Consider the following 27,838-nt stretch of genomic DNA (forward strand, 5'->3'; position numbering starts at 1 on the left):
CCATACATTTTCACTTACCTTTGATGATCTTCATCAAAAGGCACTCCCAGGAATCCCAGTTCAACAATAAATTACTGATTTGTTCCATAAAGTCCATCATTTATGTCCAAATAGCCACTTGTTGTTAGCGTGTTCAGCCCAGTAATCCATCTTCATGAGGCGCAGGCACTTTGTCCAGACAAAAACTCAAAAAGTTCCGTTACAGTCCTTTAGAAACATGTCAAACGATATATGGAATCAATCTTTAGGATGTTTTTAACATAAAACATCAATAATGTTCCAACCTGAGAATTCCTTTGTCTGAAGAAATGCAGTGGAACGAGAGGTAACTCTGTCAGGAGCGCACTTCATTAGACCAAGGCACTCTGCCAGACCACTGACTCAAAGAGGTCTCATGAGCCCCTCCTTTATAGTAGAATCCTCATTCAAGTTTCTAAAGACGGTTGACATCTAGTGGAAGCCGTAGGAAGTGCAACTTTATCCATATCTCAATGTGAATTCGGTAGGCCAAGCTTTGAAAAACTACAAACTTCAGATGTCCCACTTCCTGGTTGGATTTTTCTCTGATTTTCGCCTGCCATACGAGTTCTGTTATTCTCACAGACATCATTCAAACAGTTTTAGAAACTTCAGAGTGTTTTCTATCCAATAACAATAATAATATGCATATATTAGCATCTGGGAGAGAGTAGGAGGCAGTTCACTCTGGGCACGCTATTCATCCAAAAGTGAAAATGCTGCCCCCTATCCCAAAAAGGTTTTAACGGTCAATTCATTTTATACTGTATTGGGTCAGATCTGTTCTAACAACACCCTCTGGGATTTATTTTAACAAACCTAAAGCAATGGTAAATTAAGCACAGGCGGTAGAGCTATAGGGTTCAGGTGTGTGTTAGAAATATTTTAGCTATTTTCACTATCACAATTATTGGTAAGTGCGCGAAAGGCCTGGGTTTAAATGAATTAACAAGTTGTGGGTATGTCGAGGCTTGGCCCCTCACTGGCCAATCAGAACGCGCCCCAATGACGAAATATGTGGTTGCATCAAGTGGTGTATTTACAGTCTTTTATGCATTGCCTTGGAATCAATTCCAATGTTAGTCTGTTATAGTTTGTTAAATGGCTTACAGAAACTAAATAACTAAATTTAATCCTATCTTTGCTAAATACGTTAAAACTTGAACCCATTTGCAGTTCACATTGTTCTAATTAATTTCATGGCATCAATAGCATTCACACTGATATCGGGGCCTGGCCTACTGTAAATAGCATTCACACTGATATAGGGGCTAGGCCTACTATAAATAGCATTCACACTGATATAGGGGCCAAGCCTACTGTAAATAGCATTCACACTGATATAGGGGCTAGGCCTACTGTAAATAGCATTCACACTGATATAGGGGCTAGGCCTACTGTAAATAGCATTCACACTGATATAGGGGCTAGGCCTACTGTAAATAGCATTCACACTGATATAGGGGCTAGGCCTACTGTAAATAGCATTCACACTGATAAAGGGGCTAGGCCTACTGTAAATTGCATTATGACTGAGCCATGGACATGCTAAACATTGTCAATAAACAAGATTCAATAAATGATTGATAAGGCCTAAAAAGAGAATGAATCATTTTAATCAAATTCTAAACTAAACAACAACTTGTTTTAAATAGGCTATGTCACACTTACAGGCAACATAATTTCTCCCTGTGGGCATATAAAACAATGGAGGGTTTCATGGCTCATCCAAACTTTTCACAGTAGCTGGACAAAGATCCTAAATAAATAGAAATGGAGAATGTCCACTCACCGTTATAGTGCCCCCAAATAGGCCTATGTTTTATGAATATATTGGGAACCATTTTACAGATCAGATCGCATTCACACATCTCCAGAAGTTGCATTCCAAGCACGCCACGGACATTGTCACCATGAAACCGGAAAGGTGAATCATTCAAATAGGTTTGGCTGTAATAAATGTAAACGAAAAACAAGCAATCCATTTTTGTTAGACAACAACAATAATAAATAAATGTAAAATGTAATGACATCATCCCCAGGATAAAAAAGACACACATTGCTGTTGTGAAACTGTTAGATATTATTTGTTAGATATTGCTGCACTGTCGGAGCTAGAAGCACAAGCATTTCTCTACACCCACAATAACATCTGCTAAACACGTGTATGTGACTAATAAAATGTGATTTGATTTTGATTTGAAAACCAGCCTTCGATACAGTAGGCTTAAAGGGCTTGGGTTTTGAACATATGAAACGGAAAACAAGCCATTTTCACAGGTTACAGATAACTTCTAAATGCCAGGTTCACCGGTATTCACCAATGTTCTCATCTCTAGTTTCAGGATGGGCATGGACACGTAGGGGGGGTTTACCGATGTCCAAAATGGGACCTGCATGGCAAAAATGCTTACAATGCATAGACAAAAAGGGAATATAATATATCACTGTTTTACTCCTCTCCAACTTGATATTTGCAGTTGTATTGGGCTGACAAAAAAGCCTTCATTGAGAGGAGAGCTATGCTTGGTTTTTAATCAAATTAAACAAAATGGGGAAAAACATGCATTTTTTATGTTTTTTCTAAATACGAAGTATACAGTCACCAAAAGCACATTAGGCTACTCTTGTACCATGCGCACCTGGGCAATGTGCCTGGATAGGCTGCCTTTCCGCTGTCAGAATTCATGCCATAACCCACTGCGTTACCGCTAAAATCAGCTTCTGGCTGGTTTTACATATCCCTGTCAGTGCTACCTGAAATTAGCACTTTGGATTATGTTTTTAATGACACACCTTAAGTATTTCCACCCCGCCCATCTGAGCGCAAGCGAGCTGATATAATACAGGTCAATTGCCAAATCTGGCGGGCTGGAACATGCCAGTGTGACGCTTTTTATATGACAAAAATTTGGGCTAGTGTTTGAAACTAGCCCAAATAGAGCCATCTGTGCTCCTGATTGTCCCTGTAGCTGGGTCAGATCTACTCTATCACCCTGTGTGTTCCTGATTGTCCCTGTAGCTGGGTTGGCTATGATGAACCAGAGTTTGAAGGTCACCAGTATCTCCTGGAGGAGGGGGAGTATCCTGACTGGAGGGAGTGGGGAGGCTATGGAGACCAGCTCCTGTCACTTCGCCCTGTACGCACTGTAAGTACTGGAACTCTCATCTATTCAGAGCCATGGTTTAAATCTGTTTGCTTCTACAAAGAATATATAGAATGTTTGTGATGATTGAAAGTACCTAGCCAAAATAAAGTCAGTTTGGTCTTTGTAAATAGAGATTGTTTGGGTGTTTGTGTTTACATTCCCTGGGTTGTAGGATGTCCTGTCTCCACATGTGAAGTTGTTCAGTGAGAGGGACTTTGGGGAGAGAGGGGTCAACATGGACCTGCTAGGGCCTGTCATTAACATGGAGGACACAGGCTTCGGCTCGAAGACACAGTCCATCAATGTCCAGGGTGGAGTGTAAGTCAACTTCTCTGACAGTCCTATGTAGCAGTCTCCTGCATCTATTCAAATAACTTGGTGTGTCACAAAAGCCAAGGGCTTTGGCTGGCTGAGCTAGAGAAATATAGGTGGGTCACTCCTATTCTCTTTCCTCTGATTGCAATATTTTAATTAACACACACACACACATGCGCACACATGCACAAACGTGAAAGACTGGTGTGAATGTCACGCTTAGTAAAGTGATACTGAAGGTTAGACAATAGGTGGGAAAATGAGATCAATCTCTGGGGTTATATATTCTTAGAGAGGAGAATAGATTGTAAAGGTCCAGTCGCGGAGTCACATTTCAAACTGTATAAGCTTTGTACATATTTCAGTAAAGAAAGGGAGTGGCCATGTTCCAGACATATCTGAATTTAATCACTTAGAAGTTCATTGGCTATTAGTTCATTGGCTATCTCTTTTATAGATGAAGACAGTTGTCTCAGTGGTTCATAAGCTATCACAAAAGTCTCTCTGTTAGAATGAACAGCTTTCATTTTAATATAATTTTCCAAACTGGTTAAGTAGAGCATACGCCTAAAGCTTATGTAGTTGAAAATGAACTCCACTGAATAGGGATAGCCTTCACATAATCTCTTTATAACCTTCTACTGTTTCCTGTGTAGTTTACCTGGCTAATTGTTTTATGGCCTTTTAAAATGCCATAGCTCAGTGTTTGGTTAGTGATAAAATGGAGTTAGAGCTAGTGATTTCAAGTTATAAACATCTAATATTACAGGATTAGAAACAACAGTAAAATTATAACAATCATATTCAGACCTCCTGTTTAAAGTTTATGACATACGGATGGGAATGATGCTATTTACAACATGTTGTATTGTGAAATGTTATTATGGAGTGTCCTAAGTATAAATGTACCAGTTTACCTGTTGTGAATGTGTTCTAAACAGGTGGGTTGCCTTTGAGAACCCTGGGTTCTCCGGAGAACTTTACATTCTAGAGAAAGGCCTCTACGGAAGCCCAGAGGACTGGGGAGGACCGAACCTCAAGATATCCTCACTGCAGCCAGTCTTCCAGGTAAACATAACATATTTAAGCACAGTCAATGGGTGGACTAGGGCAAGACTATGATACAATAATAATCACAGTAGTACCACCTTTGTAGTATCATACTTGATCATACTTACAGTGTACTTTCATGACTCTGATAAACTATGAGGTTGGTGAGGAAGCTTTGAACTGGTTTACCCATAATTCCTTTATTACTTTCAGGATAACCTGGGTGGATCAAGCAAGTTCAGGGTATGTTCTGATTGTGATAAACAAAAAATATTAACTATCTTAACATAGTCAATAGTCTATGGATGTGATTATACCACAATGTTGCATGAAGTATCTTAGCTGTAATCCACTGTAGTTGTAGGTCATGTTTTTCTCCTGTGTATGCACCTTAGCTCCAGCTGTTCTCAAAGCCTGGGTTCCAGGGCAGAGTGGTGGTACTGGAGGACAGTGTGGTAGCCCTGGAGGAAGACTTCTTCCCTGGCTCCTGTAGAGTACTGGCTGGGAGGTGAGCAGAACATCAACTATAAACACAGCATGTTCATTCTACTTGTTATAGAGTGACATTTAGAATACAGAAATGTTAGTTGTATATTACACTCAAAGAGGACTTAGTACTGGAGAGAGCTGTAGTTGACTGCATGCCTCTGCGCTGTGTTCCAGCTGGGTGGCGTATGAAGGATCCCAGTTCACAGAGCACATGTATGTCCTGGAGGAGGGAGACTACCCCAATACCAAGTCCATGGGCTGTCTGGGTCCTGACTCTACCATCCGCTCCATACAGACCATCAGCCATGTGAGTACAGAGGAGATCCTGGAGTTATGTGTGTTGACATGCAGGCTTTTTTGTAATCCCTTACGTGTAACAGATTACATATAATATGTTACATGTAAGGGATTACAAAAAACAGCAACTATAGTCCCTTACATTACCAGCTAAAATATTGTAATCAGATTACAGATACTTTTGAAAAACTAGATGATTACTTCGAGGATTACTTTTAACCTCTGGGATCGTTCGGGACGCTAGCGTCCCACCTCGCCAACAGCCAGTGAAAGTGCAGGGCACCAAATTCAAAACAACAGAAATCTCATAATTAAAATTCCTCAAACATACAAGTATTTAAACACCATTTTAAAGATACACTTCACGTTAATCCAACCACAGTGTCCGATTTCAAAATGGCTTTTCGGCGAAAGCAGAACATATCATTCATTATGTTAGGTCAGCAACTAGTCACAGAAAGCATTCAGCCATTTTCCAACCAAAGTCACAAAAAGCAGAAATATAGATAAAATGAATCACTAACCTTTGACGATCTTCATCAGATGACACTCCCAGGACTCAATGTTACACAATACATGTATGTTTTGTTCGATCAAGTTCATATTTATATCCAAAAACCTCAGTTTACGTTGGCGCCATGTTCAGAATGCCTCCAAAACATCCGGAGAAATTGCAGAGAGCCACATCAAATAACATAAATACTCATCATAAACTTTGATGAAAGATACATGTTTTACATAGAATTAAAGATAAACTTGTTCTTAATGCAACCGATGTGTCAGATTTCAAAAAAGCTTTACGGCAAAAGCACAATATTCAATAATCTGAGAACAGCGTTCAGCCACAAAAGCAAGCCAAACAGTTACCCGCCAAGATGTGAAGTCAACAAAAGTCATAAATAGCATTATAAATCTTCCCTTACCTTTGCTGATCTTCGTCAGAATGCACTCTCAGGACTCCCACTTCCACAATAAATGTTTGTTTTGTTCGATTACGTCCATATTTATGTCCAAATACCTCCGTTTTTTTCGCACGTTTAGTTCACTATTCCTAAGGCACAATGCGTGAGCGCAAAATCCAGACGAAAAGTCAAAAGAGTTCCATTAAAGTTTGTAGAAACATGTCGAACGATGTTTACAATCAATCCTTAGGGTATTTTTATAATAAATCTTCAATAATATTCCAACCGGACAATAGCGTATTCATTACAGAGGAAAAAGAAGGAACGGCGTGCCCGCGTGACCACGCAGTAAACAACTGATTGGTCACAGCCTAGTCCACTTGTTGAAACAGCTCTTATTCGACACCCTTCCACAATAGAAGCCTCAAACAACTTTCTAAAGACTGTTGACATCTGCTGGAAGCCTTGGGAAGTGCAATCTGGCCCCATAGACACAGCATATTGGATAGGCAATCACTTAAATGAAACTACAAACCTCAGATTTCCACTTCCTAGTTGGATTTGTCTCAGGTTTTCGCCTGCCATATGAGTTATGTTATACTCACAGACATCATTCAAACAGTTTTAGAAATTTCAGAGTGTTTTCTATTCAATACTACTAATAATATGCATATATTAGCATCTGGGACAGAGTATCAGGCAGTTTACTCTGGGCATCCTATTCATCCAAGCTACTCAATACTGCCCCCCTGTCACCGAGAAGTTACATTCAGAAAGGATGTTTGCGGAAAAATTATTTTTGACACTTCTCTGTTTTTTCAATGACATTCAAATCAGCATTGAAAAAAGGCACAAGTTTACATTTCTTCCACCTGAGCGAGTCTGACCACAAGTCAGAGACCACTATGATGACACACCAAATGTGTTTAATGGATCGCGGTTTAAAAAGTTTAAGCTGCATATCATTCACTGTTTTTGAAACTAGTGGACAGCCAGTGAAAAATGCACTCTTGCAACAGCTGCATAGTGCGAATTCAACCTATGGAATAAAAGTGGGGCTTTTATTGCCCAATCTACTTCATGCTGATAAAAAAAAATTATCCATAGGCCGAATGGACAAATGCTCAAACTTGTACACTTTTGATTGACTTAAAGGGGCAATCTGTAGTTCCTACATCCATTATTTTATATATATATATATATATATATATATATATATATATATATATTTATATTTATATATTTATATTTATATATTTATATTTATATATTTATATTTATATTTATATATTTATATTTATATTTATATTTATTTATATATATAGTTGAAGTCAGAAGTTTACATACACCTTAGCCAAATACATTTAAACTCAGTTTTTCACAATTCCTGACATTTAATCCTTTGGTGTGTACTTTGGTGTGAAAAGTGCAAATCAATCCCAGGACAACAGCAAAGGACCTTGTGCTGATTCTGGAGGAAACAGGTACAAAAGTATCTATATCCACAGTAAAATGAGTCCTATATTGACATAACCTGAAAGACCGCTCAGCAAGGAAGAAGCCACTGTTCCAAAAACGTCATATAAAAACCAGACTACGGTTTGCAACTGCACATGGGGACAAAGATCGTACTTTTTGGAGAAATCTTCTCTGGTCTGATGAAACAAAATAGAACTGTTTGGCAATTGTTATGTTTGGAGGAAAAAGAGGAGGCTTGCAAGCCAAAGAACACCATCCCAAGCGTGGAGCACGGGGGTGGCAGCATCATGTTATGGGGGTGCTTTGCTGCAGGAGGGACTGGTGCACTTCACAAAATAGATGGCATCACAAGGTAGGAAAATTATGTGGATATATTGAAGCAACATCTCAAGACATCAGTCAGGAAGTTAAAGCTTGGTCGCAAATGGGTCTTCCAAATGGACAGTGACCCCAAGCATACTTCCAAAGTTGTGGCAAAATGGCTTAAGGACAACAAAGTCAATGTATTGGAGTGGCCATCACAAAGCCCTGACCTCAATCCTATCGAAAATTTGTGGGCAGAACTGAAAAAGCGTGTGCAATCAAGGAGGCCTACAAACCTGGCTCAGATACACCAGCTCTGTCAGGAGGAATGGGCCAAAATTCACCCAACGTATTGTGGGAAGCTTGTGGAAAGCTCCCCAAAACGTTTGACCCAAGTTAAACAATTTCAAGGCAATGCTACCAAATATTATTTGAGTGTATGTACACTTCAGACCAACTGGGAATGAGATGATAATTCTCTCTACTATTATTCTGACATTTCAAGTTCTTAAAATAAAGTGGTGACCTAAGACAGGGAATTTGTACTAGGATTAAATGTCAGGATTTTTTTTTTTTTTAACTGAGTTTAAATGTATTTGGCTAAGGTGTATGTAAACTTCCGACTTCATCTCTCTCTATATATATATAGGCCTATAGCAGATGCAGGATATGGCATTCATTTTTCAGTAGTGCTCAAAGCACGCCATTCCATGAGCGCAGCAGTTATTTTTAAATTCAACTCAATAAGCCCAATCAGTCCTTCATGACAACAAAATCATAAACAGCAGAGTAGGGCTGGCTAATAAGTCCTTCGTTTTTGGCGTCATCCTCAGGTAAAACAATTTGGCTAATCTATACTTCCATTCTTCCAAGTCCTATTCTTGAAGATCGAAGGGTATAACATTTATTGGAATGACTGGAATTCTGATAGACTTTGGTTTTTAATGTCAAGAAATAATTTAATCGTATGTAGTAGAAAGCAATGGAAAAAGCCTACATAACCAACCCATAAAGTAAAATTTAACATCCATATATGGGCAGCTATGTAAACTTTAACATTGATTTATCCTGCAATGGATGTCATTCAATTGGTAACACACATTTTTGCTTTCTTCAAATGTCTCTTAAGGGGAAAGTTTCTAAAAGTAATGGAATGTAATCAGATTACGTTACTGAGTTTGGGTAATCCAAAAGTTGGGACAGGTAACCTACCCAACCCTTTTGGCACGGCATGAATGTATTTGTAAACCTATGTCATGTCTGTGTGAAGTGAACTGCACATCTTGGATGTGTCCTGTACCTACAATACCATAATGATATATAATCTCACGCTTCACACATCACTTCCCCCTTATCTTTCCAGGAGTTCTCCCTCCCGTCCATAACGTTGTTCAGTAAGGTTGGCTGTAGAGGCCGTAGGGTGGTGCTGACGGAAGGGTTGGTGAACCTGCAGCTGGCTGGGGTGGACGGACGCATACGCTCCCTGGTTATCGACGGAGGAATGTAAGTCACACCTGAATAGATTTGACAGTTTTTATTAGGCAATAAAACAAAACAGAACATTGTAAAGCAAGAGTTGCACCTACTATTCAAATTAGTTGATGAAGCACTGTCTAAGCACCTATTAACCCATCAACTAGATTTGCTAGCTTATTGTAAAGAGGAGTGCTGTAGGAATGTGGATTGTTCACATTTAAGGTGTGTTTGAGGTTTGTGTAAGTAGAGCAACTGACTGTGTGTGATTGATAATTCCTGCTCTACAGGTGGGTGCTGTATGAGGGGTGTCATCACCGCGGCCGTCAGATCCTGCTACCGCCCAGCAAACTGGGTGATTGGTGCAAGTTCAGTAGCTGGCCGCGAATCGGATCCCTGCGACCACTATTGCAGGTATGGAGGCGGGGCATGCGGACCAACAGATTTTCTCTGGGAGTTTTCATTCAGTAGAGTTTTCTGTACATGTATCTTAAGACATCCCTTTAAATATGGTGTATCTTTTAGTTAGAATTTTGTCAACAGGCTCACTACAATATATCGAGAGAACGAATATTAGGGTCAATGAAAGAAATACATCTAAATATATGCATGTTCGTCTCCATTTCAGCACCAATTGTTTGTTTTAAAATGTTCTGATATTGTAGATGATTCAGGGTTAGGAACAGTGGAGGCTGCTGAGGGGAGGACGGTTCATAATAATGACTGGAACAGAGGGAATGGAATGGCATCACACACATGGAAACCAACTGTTTGCTGTATTTGATACCATTCCATTGATTTTGCTCCAGCCATTACCACGAGCAAATTCTCCCTCATTAAAGTGCCACCAACCTCCTGTGGTTAGGAAAGTATTTATTCATCATAAAAAAAAACAGATTTGGGGAGCCTTTATGCACGAAAGAAAGAAAACATTGTTCTTCAACCCATGGTAATGTAGGATGACTAGTGTACATATAATTATAATAGGGAGAATAGTGTACAACAGTAGGATATACCATGAAACTGTGTGACGACACGGCCAAGTATTGCGCAACACGTCGAGTTGAAACTGTTACCGCTTGGTCTGCGCTCCGCTCCATAATGATTTATTTAGCCTCTTTTTTATATTATCAACTCTCCCTAATGATCGACAGCAACAACCACACGGCTGTGACAACGTTTTCAGAGCAAGCAAATGAAGGTCATCAAAATAATGTAATTAAATGTAGTGATAATGTATACCAAGTGAAGGGAACTAACCGTAAATTGGCAGTTGAATGTGTGGTTATTAGGCCTACTGACGGTCGACACTGATAGTGGCTAATATTTAACATGATAGAAATAGGAAAGAGAGAAAGTCGACATTAGAGAGTGCTCATCCCTTTAAGTTAAAAGGCCGTACAATTAAAATTCTGCATAATGCACAGCATTTCATAAGCTTTACTGTGGGAAAGTTGACATCCTTCAGATTGCTGCCATATGACTGGTTTCACATTTGTCTCCAGGGATTATAAGGTAAAATATATCTAAAACAAGTGTAATTTATATTGACAATTCCCTTATCCAAACGGATTAATCATATACCTAGCTCTTATCAATAGCTCTTATCAAGTTGTAAATTACAGTGCATAGAGAATGGTGTTATTTCTATTGGAAAATATAAAATGGATGCTTTTTCCACTTGGAACCGGTAGCTTCGCTTGACCTTATTCAAGGTTTCATTCACACATAAAGGTGGTAGATTTGTTGGGGAATTAAGTCAAGGTCAGAATATGCAGCATCTGTAGACACACCTCTGCAGCACCTTCAATTATTTGATCTCCACCCTGGACGAATAGCATGCTGTTGTCATGCTTAAGTTCAAGGTCAGAATACACATATAGGGGCCTCCCGAATGGCGCAGCAGTCTAAGGCACTACATCACAGTGCTAGGGGCATCACTACAGACCAGGGTTCCATACCAGGCTGAGTCGAACGGGGCAGGACTGGGAGACCCATGAGGCTGCGCTCAATTGGCCCAGCATCGTCCGGTTTAAGGGAGGGTTTGGCTGGCCGGGATGTCTTTGTCCCATTGCGCTCTAGCGACTCCTGTGGTGGGCCAGGCGCATGCACCCTGACTTCAGTTGCCAGTTGTACAATGTTTCCTCTGACATATTGGTGCAACTGGCTCCCGTGTTAAGCGAGCAGTGTGTCAAGTAGCAAGTGCAGAGTTGCAGCAATGGGACAAGACTTTAACTACCATTTGGATATCACAAAATTGGGGAGAAAAAGAGGTAAAAAGTTTTTTTAAATACAAAAATATAGAATACGCATATATTGAAAAGCATGTAAAGGGAAATGCGTTCTTACGCACTTACGCTCGCTTAACTCGGGTTGGAATCGGCCCATATCGGCCACATACAAATAGCCTAATCTTCATGACTAATGTTCAAACTTATTGACTACAACTCAACTTCTGCACTAATCTCATTCAGTCATCAATGCAAATGATTACACAATGGAAATTATAAGGAGCCACAGCAAGCCCTATAACTCATAATGACCACTTTCGGGTGAAAATAACTTTTCTAGCCTAGTCAAGGCAAGATCATATTATCTGTGTTGTTGCCCCCTACAGAAGCAGGTGTACTTCCGTCTGCGAAGCAGGGAGACGGGCTACGTGATGTCCCTGTCAGGGCCTCTGGATGACATCAAGCTGTTGCGGGTCCAGGCCCTGGAGGAGACTGGGGGAGTGGACCAGGTCTGGCTGTTCCATGACGGAGTCCTACGCTGCAAGGTACCGCATGGGCTCCAGATTTTGCAATGGATCATCTTTTCCTCTCACAGACATCCTTATTCATTCCCATCATCACCACCTTCAAGTGTTACAGAACTGGCTTCCTCATTATTTCAACATAGTTTCATGTCACATGTGTTGAGCATGTCCCAGTACAATTGTCATTTGTCTCTCATATAACATTGCAAAACTGTATCTGTATCATGCTTATAAGTATGTATTCAATACAGAATCCACCCACATCTGAACCTCTATTCCCTGTCTCTACAGCTGGTGGAGGACTGTTGCCTGCAGATCACGGGGAGCGTTGTCATGGCGGGCAGCAGGCTGAGTGTGTCTCCTCCGGAGCCAGGGAAAGACAACCAGCTGTGGAACATTACCCCAGACGGCCTGGTCCGATGCCACCTCAAACCTGATCTGGTGCTTGAGGTTAAAGGTCAGATGCGCTCTCCTGCTCTTCCTCTCTCAGCTACAGTAGTATCTATACTGAACAAAAATATAAACGCTGCATATGGAACATTTTATGGGATGTTTTATTTCAGCTCATGAAACATGGGACCAACACTACATGTTGAATTTATATTTTCGTTCAGCATAGAAAGAGAATAGGAGCTCTGTCCCCAGTTATCTGGCTCTATCTGGTGGTAAGTTTAGGAAGTGTTTAGTTAGTTATTTTCATTACCCATCTGTTGCAATGCCATTGAATATTTAGCCTACACTAAACTGTATAATATCTTCTACTCACAGGTGGACAAAGTTATGACAAAACTCAAGTGATTCTCAACACATTTGATGAGAGAAAACACAACCAAAGATGGTCTTTGGAGATCCTGTAATATAGTGTCAATAGGCCTGGCCCTTCTACAGCAGCTCTGCCGTGGGCTTCAGAACTCTCTGGTGCAGCTCTGCCGTGGGCCTCAGAGCTCTCTGGTGCAGCTAAGCCAAGTGTTTAAGAGCTTTCTTGCATCAGAAGGCCATGGGACTCAAAGCTCTGTGATGCAGTTCCACCGTGGGACCCATACTCTTGTTTCTTTATGCAGTTCCTACAAGGGCCTTAGTGCTCTGTGATTTTAGTCTGCAGTGGGCCTCGAGATATTCTGAAACATGTGTTGAGCTTGTGCGCATCCATACTAGGTTGTCTTTGTAAAACACAACTATAAACTAGTAAACTACACATTTCCATGTCACTGCAACGAGAAAGAGACCAAACAACATGTGGCTACAGAACTATCTATGGAACAAGGGCGGCAGGTAGCCTAGCGGTTAAGAGCATTGGGCCTGTAACTGAAATGTTGCTGGTTCGAATCCCCAAGCCGACTAGGTGAAAAATGTTGAGGTGCCCTTGAGCAAGGCACTAATTCCTCTGGATAAGAGCATCTGATGAATAACTTAAAAGTACATTTAAGGAGCACTACAATATACAGTCAGGACTTGAATGATGCTTTACAAATTCCACAATTAATTATTTCATTGATATGTGTGTGTCTCTACTATATTCATAGCATTTACAATGAGTTAAGTGTGCTTCACCAGTCAACTACTGAAATGTGTATGTTTTCACACAAGGGTTAGTCTATGAAGTCACACATTCTTCATGTCATAGATGAACACTCCTTGAATTCTCCAAAGGTACGTTTTGAGTAGATATGTTGGTAACACTTGACACCCAGCGTCATAACACATTATGACCCCATAAAACATACCATGGTGGTTATTTTATGGCTGGTTATGACACCTACATAAGAGTGTCAAAACACATAAAACCTACCATGGTAGTTATTTTATGGAAGATTATGACATGTATATAAGAGTGTCAAATAACCCAAAAACTACCGCACAAGGCAAAACATTCCATTACACCATACCCTACTTGTCAACAGTATGTTTGTTATTCATTTTTAAATTGACCATATACAATTATCATTGTAATTGCACACACATTGATGTTAGACATGCGCCTACCCCAATGCTCTGTTTCTGATGACTGGGATAAATGCAGGAGCAGATTTTAGGAGCAGGACAAGACACCCTCTTTGTGACTGATGACTGACATAAGGGCATGTGCGTGATAGGCCTATATGGCTTAGATGATTATGATGGTAATAATGCTTCTTAACAGTGTCATAAAGTGTATTTTCTTAGTCCAAGTAAAGTGACATAGGATGGTCATAATGCATTTGGACTGCTTCATAAAGTGTATTTTCTTAGTCCAAGTAAAGTGACATAGGATGGTCATAATGCATTTGGACTGCTTCATAAAGTGTATTTTCTTAGTCCAAGTAAAGTGACATAGGATGGTCATAATGCTTTATGAAAAGTTATTTCAAATATTATGAAAAAAATTAATGTAAAGTATTCATAACAACAACAAAGGACTTAAGAAACAAACTTTCAAACGAAAGGACATTTCTTGGCAGGGGAAAAACACATTTGAATACATTTGGGTAATAACCAGACAAAAAATAATGCAATATGTCAGAATAGGTGTAACTATATGGGCCATGACCGTGTTATGACCATATTATGACAGGTTATGACAAGTTTTGTCAGTTATGATATATTATGACATGGTTATGACAGTCAAGTAGTGTTACTGATATGTTTTTTCATGTTTTATAAGTAATTTTCTTGTCTGGATTTATACTTTACTTCACACATTATTCACAGAACATTAGCTGCAACAGGTGCATGTATTTCATATGTCAAATGATTAAAGATCCGTTTCAACACTGTGCTACAATATCATGCTAACCACTTTGTCTTAAATGTAATGTCATCAAAATGCTGTTACGATCTACAAAAAAAGAAATGTTTTTTTCCTTTTCTTGATTTGTGTTATGTTGTTGAGGCATCTCAATAACACTTCCAAAGACAAGGACTTGAATTATCGTCAACTTCCTTAACACATCCACTACAACAGCTCTACTCAAACAGACACACACTCACAAGCTTAGCACAGACAATCCTAAAGGCAGTCATTTCTCTGACTGAAACACACCCAGCATTTCCATATCAGGCTACGCTCTATGCCCACAAGTCTGTTTGTCGCTCAGAAATGCCTCACGGTGTAGGCTTAAGGAAAACCTTATAGTTTTTAGGAGTGACAGTGGTAGGTGTTGTTCCCCTGCGTTTTTAGGAAACACTAGGCGGCAGTGGAGTCGGCAGTGGAGTCGTCCAGTGGTTTGTCGGATGAGTCCTCTCCGCTGCTGATTTTGACGTCTTTCCCTGAGCGTGATCCTTCTCCACATTCAGCATGGCCTGAGGCACCTGGGAGATGGTAAACTCCTCCTCCAGGAACAGGAAGAGAGGTCACAAGGAGTAAAACATATATTTTTTAAACTGACTTTAGAGCTGTGTGACGGGGCAACGGTCGGGATTCAATAAAAGGCTTGTTCTCAATAAGTGCATTGCACTTGACATTTAAAGATAATTTATGCTTGAGCTGACATCCGCAGGGTGAAAATGTCGGGGAAATTGCCTTGTAAATGCAAAATTGTCGGTAGTGCAGTGTGCAGCCCTGCAACACGCCGTTGAATGAATACCGGCCATCTTCCAAATAATAAATGAATAATAGATCATAGAAATAGATCAAATGGAGAGGATGGCTGTGGTGATGATTAGACCAGCACATGGGTATCTAGTTCCTCTTCTACACAGAATGACATGATGTGTACGTCGGTGTGGATTGAATAAACTGTATTGAACTGGTGAGGATGCTCTGACATCCTTATCAGACAACAACCTATGATGCACACCAACGCCATACACAACAACACCCTGTTCAGCCTCACCTGACCTGAACAAAGCTGCTCTCATCGTACGTAGTATCGGGTATTGGGTATATGAAAGAGTAGAAAACATGGAATGGAAAGAGATCACTAAAGAGAAAAATACAAAATTGATACAGTATACTGCTTAGTCTTTCTCTAACCTAACATTATAATTAAGTAAGGCCTATCTCCTTCCACTCAACATATACCCTGTTGTGTTTGTTATCATGGCAAACTTACAAACAGTATGGTATTGCAACCAACCGAGGTTCTGGTGACCAGGCTAGCTGTTGCTGTTTCATCAGAATTAAACGGAGCCATGATGTCATGGTGGAACGCTTCCATAATGCCCAGGCAGACAGGAATCTGTTCTGCTTCCAAGCTGGGGAGCGGACCCGGGAGCCCCGACAGGGCCACAGACAAAGGGCCTGAATAATGGGACTGGATTAGGGGCCTAGCACCAGGATTACACTAGCATTGCAGCCTGGTTGGTCAGCACAGCCCTAGACAGCGGTTCTTCATCTGGTCTGACCGTCACTGGCTGACCATACCAAATCAAACCTAGCCTGCCTCACTGTATGTCTGACAGAGAGAGCAGAATAGGTGTGTGTGTGGCTTCAGACAATTGAAATGGCTGAAGCTCACTGATTAACTTCCTCCACTTGGACAAGAGGGTCATAAAAATCTCACTATTGACCAATATAATGTGCCACTATTGACCAATGTCATTCCATCCTAGCTGCAGTATGCCGCAATATGACATAATTTGCCAACCATATGAACTGTAATAATATCATGTCTCCAGCTTTACAAATACAGTGGGTGCCCATTGATGGTGTGTCACATCCCTCGTTGGTCAAAAACCCATCCAGATGTGTGTGTCTCTGTGTGTGTGTGTCTCTGTGTGTGTGTGTCTGTGTGCAAATCTGTGTGTGTGTCTGTGTGAGTGTGTGTCTGTGTGCGTGTGTCTGTGTGTCTCTGTGCGTGTGTGCACGACTCTGTGCGTGTGTGTGTGTGTGTGTGTGTGTGTGTGTGTGTGTGTGTGTGTGTGTGTGTGTGTGTGTGTGTGTGTGTGTGTGTGTGTGTGTGTGTGTGTGTGTGTGCGTGTGTGTGTGTCACTGTATGCGCGTGTCATGCCCTGACCATAGAGAGCCTTTTTATTCTCTATTTGGTTAGGTGTGACTAGGGTGGGTAATCTAGGTTGTTTATTTCTATGTTGGCCTGGTATGGTTCCCAATCAGAGGAAGCTGTTTATCGTTGTCTCTGATTGGGGGATCATATTTAGGCAGACATTTCCCCACTGTGTTTTGTGGGATCTTGTTTATGTGTAGTTGCCTGTGAGCACTTCATTTACTTCACGTTTCATTTGTTCTTTATTGTTTTTGTGCGTTTTTGTGCGTTTCATTCAATAAACATGTGGAACCCATATCAAAACAGGCAAGCCTTTTTTGCAAAATAATTGGGGCTCAAAATTATAAATATGCAGGTGAGCAGCCATATTGTTTTATTGTAAAAACACAGGCAATCATTCAGAACTTTGATAACTGTTTTTGGCAGAAAATCATCTCTACTTTGCATTGCTGTACAGGAGGCCAGTAAATACCTTGTTGACATTGGCAAAGAGGGATGTGGATATGAGAAAAAGTATCTTTATCAATGACCAAAATGATTTTTAGGGGTAGTATTATTGTCACGCCTTGGCATTAGTATTCTGTGATTTCTTTATTATGTTGGTTAGGCCAGGGTATGACATGGGTGATTTATGTGTCTTGTTTTGTCTAGGGGTTTTGTAGTCTATGGGGTTGTGTTCAGTTGAGTGTTCTAGGTAAGTCTATGGTTGCCTGGAGTGGTTCTCAATCAGAGGCAGGTGTTTATCGTTGTCTCTGATTGGGAAACATATTTAGGCAGCCATATTCTTTAGGTATCTGGTGGGTGATTGTTCCTGTCTCTGTGTTTTGCACCAGTTAGGACTGTTTCAGTTTTTCCACGGTTTCTTATTTTGTATAGTGTTCATGTTTTCATCTTTCATTAAAGATGTTTATAAATAACCACGCTGTATTTTGGTCCTCCAATCCTTCCCAGGAAGAAAACCGTTACAATTATTCCATGTTAAGTTTTCTATACAGTTATGAATGTTACATATTTGTCCAAATCACATTTATCTCTTTCAGATGATAGACAACATGGTCTTGATGCTGGTCACTGAGCATCCCATGGTACATTCTCCAAGAGTAGGGATGTTAATCCCTGTGTCTTGGCTAGATTCCTAACTTGGCAATTCATACTATCATGGCCAACTTGTCCACCTCATTTGATTCTACTATCTCTGTTTGAACCTCTAGTCTTGATGTGTGCTTTCATGTTGCAGGATAAAATGGCAGTGAGAAAACAGGATTTGTTCAGCTTTAAAGTAACAGTAAAATCGAAGCCAAAAAAGCGAACAAGTTGGGTTTAAGAGATTGTGAAGTAGGATAAGTAGTAAGCAAGCCTTTTCCGAGCCAGAACACCCATAGGGATTGAGAAACAGGTCAAATTTAGCTGATTAATTTACTTCCCTATTTACGTCAAATCCTGAATCATGATTCACCAGTACTAAAACAAGTCTATAAAATACACAAAAAATGAGACAGGAGAGAAACACTAAAATGTATCTTTGTTCGATTCAGATTAAAAAGTTAGGTTACAAGTCGAGTCGAACAGAACCTTGAAACGTCACTGTCTGATTATCTTCATGCTTGTGGCTCTGTTAGCCATTGCTATTAAGTATTCATAATTTCCTAGATGGTTGTATAGTTTAATATTGTACCACTAACCATTCAGTCAGGAAGCTTTAAGCTTTTGTTAATCAGCTCGGTTGCTGTTATAAAAGGGATTACAGCTGGTGGTTCAACAGAAATGCATATGCATGTTAACCACCATCTCGCTGATGTCATCAAGTGTGGGTCCATTGGGTGCAAACTTCCCCCAGCGATAGTGCACAAGGCGAAAAAGAGATAGGAACAAGGTTAAACAGGAAACCACATGCAGTATACGTGCCAGACTAGTGTTTTGTTACACTCAAATAAAATAAAGACATTTATGTTGGGTGTTGTTGTCAGCCCTTACACAGACTAAAGTACAGATGCTTAAGTAAAGATCTGTGTCTAAGATGTACTGTATACCATATCTCGTTCAAACTGTCCATAATCAGAGTTTATTACCAGTTTATAACTCACTCCTAACTATGAGTGAGTTATAAACTGAAATAATATATAGAAACATTTGTATGTAGATGGCCACCTCAGTCTGAATATCTGATTACATTTTCCTTCGTTGCATGTGTTATACATGTTTAATAATTAATCTCATTACGAATGCAATGGTTTTATTTTTGCAGTTGATCACTCACTATACCATTGTGAGCCAGTGTTGGCACACACAAGTCAAGACCCAGACAGACACAATGGCCTCCGTGGCTGTACCTCCTACCTTCTGTCACAGACACAATGGCCTCCGTGGCTGTACCTCCTACTTTCTGTCACAGACACAATGGCCTCCCTGGCTGTACCTCCTACTTTCTGTCACAGACACAATGGCCTCCCTGGCTGTACCTCCTAAGACACATGGTTTACAGATCTGGTTGCACTTTGTCTTGGAAATGAGAGATCATATGAGTGAGTGGAGAGAGACAGGGTGAGTGATAGAAGGGAGAAATAGGGGGAGACAAGTGGGTGTTCAAAAAGTGATCGACAGTATGGGGCGCGAAATAGATACGGTGTGATAACACTTTACTCCCCCCACCTCTTCTATATTCTAACCAAGGTCTGTCTCTTTCTACTGTCAACACTGCTACGGGACAAACCCCATGGTTCAGATCCACCGTGCCATTCCACCTATAGTGGGGGACAGGGACAGTGCATGTTTCTATGGGGCTCCCCCAAGACAAACCATGTCTTCACACACACATCCACCTCATCTTAAGTTTCTATTTCCCAGAGTAAATGGTTTTCCATTTCCGTTACTAGAAATTACTACATTACTGATTGCACTGGAGTACCATTTGTGACCTACCACCTGGATTCAATCCTATGTAGCAAAATGTGAAATGTTTTTCTTTACAGTGGATAAAAGTAGAGACTAGAAAATGGTATATCATACACTGCAGTTGAGGAACAAATGTTGTGTTCAAGTCCTACCTATTCCTGCTACAGTATTTGAGCAGTGATAAATGTAATCAGCACTGCTCTGGTTCTCCGTGATGAGACCCACTTAAACATACAGCTATCAGTACATCTTGTGGATCATGTGGTGATGTGGTGGGTGGGACTATGACAAGGAGAGAAAAAAGGCGTGCACAAAACCTCAAATGCACTGCACATTTTGCAGTTTGTACACCACAAATGCCAACAGGATGTCGGTGTTACTATGTGAGGGCGGGATGACAAGCAAAGGGAGTGAGATTGGGTGTTGCCTTATAAGGGGACATTTCAAAAGTCTAGTAAGTGCTTTGCTGTACATGTTCATGGTAGGTGTTGTATATGGTTCTGTCGTCAATCTGTGTAAATAAAGAATGCATTGTATTAAATACAGAAATGCTGCCATGGTTGCCTTGAGTGCTTTGGATAACACGGAGACCCGGAGCATTCTGTCAGCGATGTCCAGCAGGTCGGTGTTCCGGAGGAAGGGCGTTACCAGGGTTACGTGCTTGGTGCCATACCACGGATTCAGAAGGCCCAGAGACCAGCTCTCTGTGTCCGCGCCCACATTATCCAGAACCAGATCAAAACTAGGACGGTGGAGGAGAGAGAAAGAGAGGGAGAGAGGGAGAGTTTATTTCATTAACTGGAGAGACTTATTTTCCCACACACTAATGAGAGTTTACTGTGGCAGTGAGAGAGAGGTGCCCAATCCTTGATTACAGTTAACTGACCCAAGGGGAACAATCCTCATCCTATTCAGATAAATGCCACCATGGAGGTTTTTAAGGGATGCTGCGGGATTCTGTGTTCTACTTACCCAGAGTCAGATGAACTTGTGGATACCATTTGTATGTCTCTGCGTGCAGCATGAAGGAAGTTAGCGATCGTTTTGAGAACGTTTTAAGAACTTCAAGGAGAGCGGTTCAATTGTTGAGAAGAAGGCTTCAGGTCGCCCAAGAAAGTCCAGCAAGCGCCAGGACCGTCTCCTAAAGTTGATTCAGCTGTGGGATCGGGGCACCACCAATACAGAGCTTGCTCAGGAATGGCAGCAGGCAGGTGTGAGTGCATCTGCATGCACAGTGAGACGAATACTTTTTGAGGATGGCCTGGTGTCAAGAAGGGCAGCAAAGAAGCCACTTCTCTCCAGGAAAAACATCAGGGACAGACTGATATTCTGCAAAAGGTACAGGGATTGAACTGCTGAGGACTGGGGTAAAGTCATTTTCTCTGATGAATCCCCTTTCCGATTGTTTGGGGCATCCGGAAAAAAGCTTGTCCGGAGAAGACAGGGTGAGCGCTACCACCAGTCCTGTGTCATGCCAACAGTAAAGTATCCTGAGACCATTCATATGTGGGGTTGCTTCTCAGCCAAGGGAGTGGGCTCACTCACAATGTTTCCTAAGAACACAGCCATGAATAGAGAATGGTACCAACAAATCCTTCGAGAGCAACTTCTCCTAACCATCCAGGAACAGTTTGGTGACGAATAATGCCTTTTCCAGCATGATGGACCACCTTGCCATAGGGAAAAAGTGATAACTAAGTGGCTCTGGGAACAAAACATAGATATTTTGGGTCCATGGCCAGGAAACTCCCCAGACCGTAATCCCATTGAGAACTTGTGGTCAATCCTCAAGAGGCAGGTGGACAAACAAAACCCCACAAATTCTGACAAACTCCAAGCATTGATTATGCAAGAATGGGCTGCCATCAGGGTCATGTGACCCAGAAGTTAATTGACAGCATACCAGGGCGGATTGCAGAGGTCTTGAAAAAGAAGGGTCAACACTGCAAATATTGACTCTTTGCATCAACTTCATGTAATTGTGAATAAAAGCCTTTGACACTTGTGAAATGCTTGTAATTATACTTCAGTATTCCATAGTAACATCTAACAAAAATATCTAAAGACATTGAAGCAGAAAACTTTGTGAAAATTAATATTTGTGTCGACTGTATAGTAGTATTGCTTTGGGTAAGTAGAACAAGGGCTTAAACGCCAGAATCTCTCAGAATCCCATTAACCTCTCTAGGGTATGTGATCTGGCCAACATCCAGTGAGGTTGCAGAGCGCCAAATTCAAATACAGAAATGCTCATTATAAAAATTCAGAAAAGAAAACATATTTTACATAGGTTTAAAGATTAACTTTACCAATCACAGTGTCATGTTTATAAAATGCTTTTCGGCGAAAGCATACCTAGCCCAGAACATACCTAGCCCAGAACATACCTAGCCCAGAACATACCTAGCCCAGAACATAGCCCAGTTGACAAATTATTACAAACAGTAACCAGCCAAGCAGAATCCCTTACCTTTGATGATCTTCATATGGTGGCAATCAGAAGACATTAATTTACTCAATAAATGTTCCTTTTGTTCGATGAAGTCTCTTTATATCCAAAAACCTCCTTTTTGTTAGCACGTTTTCTTCAGTAATCCACAGGCCCAAACTCAGTCAAAACAATCAGACAAAAAAATCTAAATTGTATCCATAAAGTTCATAGAAACATGTCAAACCATTTTTTTTTTCAATCATCAGGTTGTTTTTTTAGCCTAAATGATCTATAAAAATTACTTATATTAAGCAAACCAGACAGCATCATTTTTTAAAAAAATTTTATTGACGGATAGCCAGTGGCACACTCCAACACTCAGAAACAATTTACAAACAAAGCATTTGTGTTTAGTGAGTTCGTCAGATCAGAGGCAGTAGGGATGACCAGGGACGTTCTCTTGATAAGTGTGGGAATTTTTGTGTTAAAATCTAATGAGTACTTTTGTGTGTCAAGGAAAATGTATGGAGTAAAAAGTACATTATTTTCATCAGGAATGTAGTGAAGTAAAAGTAAAAGTTGGCAAAACTGTAAATAGTAAAGTTGAGTACAGATACCCCCAAAAACTACATAAGTAGTACTTTAAAGTATTTTTACCCCACTGCTAGATGTGCTGATTGAGGTCACAGCAATGGGTTAGGGCGACACAATAGGACAGCCGGGCCCAGACACACGTATGATGTTACTCACACAAATATAAACATTTTTTTAGAGAAATGATATGTCATTGTTATTTGTTATTAAGGCTTTGTATTATGTCCATGTAGCTATTGTCATGGAGATGGGGTTTGAATACCTAAGATTGCCGGTAAACATTTTCACAGTGAAAATGAAGTCATGAATTTACAGTACCAGAACATTATGGTCGTCGTCAACATCAGTATCTACATCTGTATGGAAAATGTTCAGACGCCTCCTGAAGCTCCCAGGATCAGAGTGCTGTATGGGGACGGAAAAACACCAGATAAGTAGACACAGAGTGAAAATGGAGAAAATAAAATACATTTATATCAAATCCAACACAAAAACGTGTTAAACTCTTCTGTCTATTGCATGTGAACCAGTGGCTTCAGAGTGCCAAGTCCCATGCCATATAAGCCACTGCTGAAGCCCATTTCCAATGGGCCCACTATGCCACAGTACAATTCCCTCCCCATGCTCATAACCAACTGGTTTCATACAGACAGGCTTTTTATGAAATAACCAAGTGGAATAATCAACAAGATCAAAGACATGAGGATTATCTGGGATGAATAGGGACAACAGCAGGGGTTCGAGGGGGAAAGAGACAAGTTGACCTCAAATTGGCAGGAGATGTGCATGTGTGTGTGTGTGTTTGCTGTTTCTTGGCACAGTTGTCCTTGTTAAGGCCTCCTGAGTTGACCAGGGCAGACCAGGCTCTGACAGACACGTAAGGAGCGGCCGCCACCTCCGTGTGACTCAGAAATTTGGGCTTTTTGGACACCGGACCCAGTCACACTCAGGACTCGAGAGTAGGTCAAAGATATAGGTTCATCCTTCAAAAGGTTAGGTAGGATAAGGGGGAAGGGAAATCTGATCCTAGATAACTTCTACCTTGAGCCTCACAAACCTCCGACCAAACTTGTCACTATCTGAAAATGTTGAGTCATCATCATCCATTAAAAATCCCTGCGTAACGATGCCAACTCAGAGCTGGCTAGTCTGTCTGCAGTCCTGCTTGCTCCTCATTTGGCTCCTCATCACACAGAAAGCCTATTTAATGAGTCTGTCATTAATGACCATGCCTCACTGAGCAGCACCATGGAGTCTAACTCTGCTGGTAGCTTTTATTCTCAAATCTGACACCATCCCAAAATTCCATTCCAGCCTAGCAATAGCATTTAGCCCACAGGAGACACCTAAAATTGCCTATACTAATGTATCCAAATGCATTCTCTCTTGAACATGCTAAAGAAAGCAGAGTATCCCTGGCAGTAGTAATATTCACTACTCATATGTTTATTGTAGAAATAACCACAAACAAACAATGGTTTGGAAAACAAACTACAACACAAAAACATAAAGGGATCATAAACAAAACAGTACCACATTTGCACTCAACACCACAATCTCAGCCAGGCTTCCATGTTTCCAAGGGGGAATGGCCGCCCACACCTGAGAAGGAAAAAAACACTGGCTTAACCAACCAAGCACTGGTAACACCCTGCATGGATGGCACAGATACCAAGATTGTGACATTTTTAATTCTCTGTTTGTGTATATCTTCACATCCATATCGTGTTTCACTGACACACTGACGACGAGTTGACCAGTTGGCCCCAAGGTGGTGTGATGATGTAACATTATACAAACATTTAAAAAATGCTCATCACCATCTGTAATTCCCGAAGGCCAAGGTACAAAACGCGTTGGTTTTACTTTTTATCCATAAAGAAGCTCTTTTATCACTGTCCTCCAAGGGTTGCTGAATATCCTTTTCACTAGGTGAAAGGGAAATTCAGGCTATTGTGAACATGCTATTGTGAACATGTCTCGCATCTGACTTCTTATAGGCTATTGTGTAAAAGATCTGATAGTCTATGTTCTCTGAAAGCTATGAGAAACATAATATTAAAACCACTGACATTAACAATGATACAATGAGGTGCTTCACATTTCAGCTGCATTTGGATTAAATAAACAAAGCGGTAACACAAAAACAAACAAACAAACACACACAACCCCAACCCTTCCCACAGAGAGTACCACCCTATTGTACTGCATCCTGGGGCCTATTTGTTTGTGTTATCTCATCCACCTATTTGAAGTAGTCTGGTGCCACATCCAGAAAACACTCGATGATGACTCCGGACACATCACGGCCCAGGATCAGGGGAAACTCACTGCCGGATTGGTTGATGTTTAGGAGGTCTCTCTTCATGGCCTTGGTGGCAGCCCCATACCCACCTGAGAGGGCAGAAACAACACAGGAATAAGGCAAAACGCAATCAGTTCAAGTAGACAAGTACATTCAGATACGAACAGAGGCCACAAGATGACAAGAACACTGAAACTAGCTGGGAAGATCATCACTGATTAGACTGAGAGGTCTAATAAGAAACAGCAGGTCCCCACCTCTTTAAAGAGCACATCTAGGCCTACGTGTGAGGTTTAGCCTAACATTCACAGTTTGAATTTAACACCCAAACCAAATGTGCTATAGCAGTCAACTTTCCCTTGTGTCAGAAGAGCTCTCCTCATCTCCAGGGGTGATCTATTTTGCACACTCAGATCTCTCTCTCTCATACACAGACCAAACGTGAATAGCAAAACAACAGATGCTCAGTCAGCTCTGAATGATGGCAGTTTCCTTTTCACGAGACTGTGGTGTGTGCACAAAAAGGCTATTGTGAAGATGTCTCACAACTGTCTTCATATAAGCTATCTATAAAAGATCTGATAGTCTATCTTCTTTAAGAACTCTGAGAAGGTCATAGGAAAACCACTGACTTGAAATGAAGAGTTAGCCTATAAAAATAAGGTCACTTCAAGGGAATTAATCGGGTGAGTGGTGAAGCAGAAGAGTCATTGTCTGTTTTGATGTTGAGTCTCTGGCCGACAATGTGTTGTTAGGTTATTTCAGTTATCCCGTATGAGCTTATGTGCTGAATACATTACGTTGTTACAGGTGTCAAGCTTATGGGCATTTGGCAGCAGTGCGTAGGAGGGAGGTTCCTAGGTGTGAGAAGTGTGCAGAAGGGCATGAGACGAAGGAATGTGTAGCATTGGGGAAATAAGCGGTATGTGTTAATTGTAAGGGTGCCCATGGGGCTAGGCATCAGAAATGTCCAGTGTGAGAGAGGCAGGTTGAGGTTACCAGGGTTAGAGTAGAGCGAAGGGTGTCGCATACTGAGGCAGTGAGGAAAGTTGAGGAAGATGGGTCAAGGGGGAAGGATCCTTAGAGTATTCGTGTGAGTAGTAGATATGTATCAGTACAGAGAGATAGGCCAATAAATGATATATGCTTCAGTAAGATTGGCTTTTTAGTGTTCATAGCAATGGTTATCAACTGTACTGCAGGGATAGAATGCAAGTCGCAGAAAATAGAGGTTGTGGTGGCAGCTGCAGAAAAGTATTTGGGTGTAAGAGATTTGACGTCAGGTTGTGTTACAGGTTGTGTTGAGTGGTGGTGTCCCCTCCTTTCAGGCTGCTGGCCTGAGGTAGGACTAGATAGATTTAAATAGTGGAGTAAGGTGGTGGGTTTTTAATGAATGTAGGGTTAGAAGGTAGATTATTTGTTGATTAATTTACCTTTTATAAAGCAAAGTATAATGGAGTTGTACTCAAGTCTAATTGGTGGCGTTAATGCAGTATTTATTGGATGTCAACAGCCGTTAAACTTCATAGAAGAAGAAGAAGAAGGAGAAGAAGAAGAAGAAGAAGAAGAAGAAGAAGAAGAAGGAATCTATCAAGCTAGAATATCACAACAACCTATCATGCTGACGTCAATGTGGTTAAGACCTGCAGCATGGACTTTGAGGATAACTTCCTTAGTCCATAACCCAGCGTTTTTAGTGAACCGAAAGACATCATTGCTGCCGTATCTATTGATCTCCCAAGCAGGCATGATTGTCATACGGCTGTTGGAGGTGGTGTTGAACAGTCTCTTCTGACCTCCATGGAGGAATGTTTTCACACATGGTGCTCTCCTGATTAGGAGACAAGACCCCTGACCGCATGACAACTGTCTCAAAAGATGCATGATTATGTTCATCAACTAGCTATAATATGTCAATATGTTCTTCAGTCTTGTATAATCCCATTACATTCTAAGCCCTGTCAAAGCCCGGGGGGGAGAGGGGGAATTTGTTTTTTAGAAGGTCATACCAAGGAAAACATTTATTTATATATATATATATATATATACATATACAGTGGGGCAAAAAAGTATTTAGTCAGCCACCAATTGTGCAAATTATCCCACTTAAAAAGATGAGAGAGGCCTGTAATTTTCATCATAGGTACACTTCAACTATGACAGACAAAATGAGAAGGAAAAAAATCCAGAAAATCACATTGTAGGATTTTAAATTAATTTATTTGCAAATTATGGTGGAAAATAAATATTTGGTCACCTACAAACAAGCAAGATTTCTGGCTCTCACAGACCTGTGACTCCATCTTTAAGAGGCTCCTCTGTCCTCCACTCGTTACCTGTATTAATGGCACCTGTTTGAACTTGTTATCAGTATAAAAGACAACTGTCCACAACCTCAAACAGTCACACTCCAAACTCCACTATGGCCAAGACAAAAGAGCTGTCAAAGGACACCAGAAACAAA

The 27,838-nt window shown here is 40.8% G+C and overlaps 1 protein-coding gene and 1 pseudogene across 2 annotated transcripts in view; one reads left to right on the forward strand and one right to left on the reverse strand.

Moving 5' to 3' along the window:
- Nucleotides 1–14,420, forward strand: part of LOC139375344 (beta/gamma crystallin domain-containing protein 1-like) — a 54,837-nt gene extending 40,417 nt beyond the window's left edge. For both annotated transcript variants that reach the window (XM_071117039.1, XM_071117040.1), the window contains 11 exons: nt 3,041–3,167; nt 3,340–3,485; nt 4,424–4,550; nt 4,746–4,775; nt 4,928–5,040; nt 5,196–5,328; nt 9,366–9,505; nt 9,766–9,889; nt 12,093–12,251; nt 12,522–12,687; nt 12,999–14,420. In XM_071117039.1, the coding sequence (XP_070973140.1) occupies nt 3,041–3,167; nt 3,340–3,485; nt 4,424–4,550; nt 4,746–4,775; nt 4,928–5,040; nt 5,196–5,328; nt 9,366–9,505; nt 9,766–9,889; nt 12,093–12,251; nt 12,522–12,687; nt 12,999–13,087 (1,354 nt within the window). In that variant the 3' untranslated portion in view covers nt 13,088–14,420. The remainder of the gene's footprint in view (nt 1–3,040; nt 3,168–3,339; nt 3,486–4,423; nt 4,551–4,745; nt 4,776–4,927; nt 5,041–5,195; nt 5,329–9,365; nt 9,506–9,765; nt 9,890–12,092; nt 12,252–12,521; nt 12,688–12,998) is intronic.
- Nucleotides 14,421–15,393: 973 nt separating this feature from the next.
- On the reverse strand, nt 15,394–27,258 carry LOC139374509 (reticulon-4-interacting protein 1 homolog, mitochondrial-like; annotated as a pseudogene).
- Nucleotides 27,259–27,838: the final 580 nt, after the last annotated feature.

The sequence above is a fragment of the Oncorhynchus clarkii genome, chromosome 19, assembly GCF_045791955.1.
Source record: "Oncorhynchus clarkii lewisi isolate Uvic-CL-2024 chromosome 19, UVic_Ocla_1.0, whole genome shotgun sequence".
Taxonomy (NCBI): domain Eukaryota; kingdom Metazoa; phylum Chordata; class Actinopteri; order Salmoniformes; family Salmonidae; genus Oncorhynchus; species Oncorhynchus clarkii.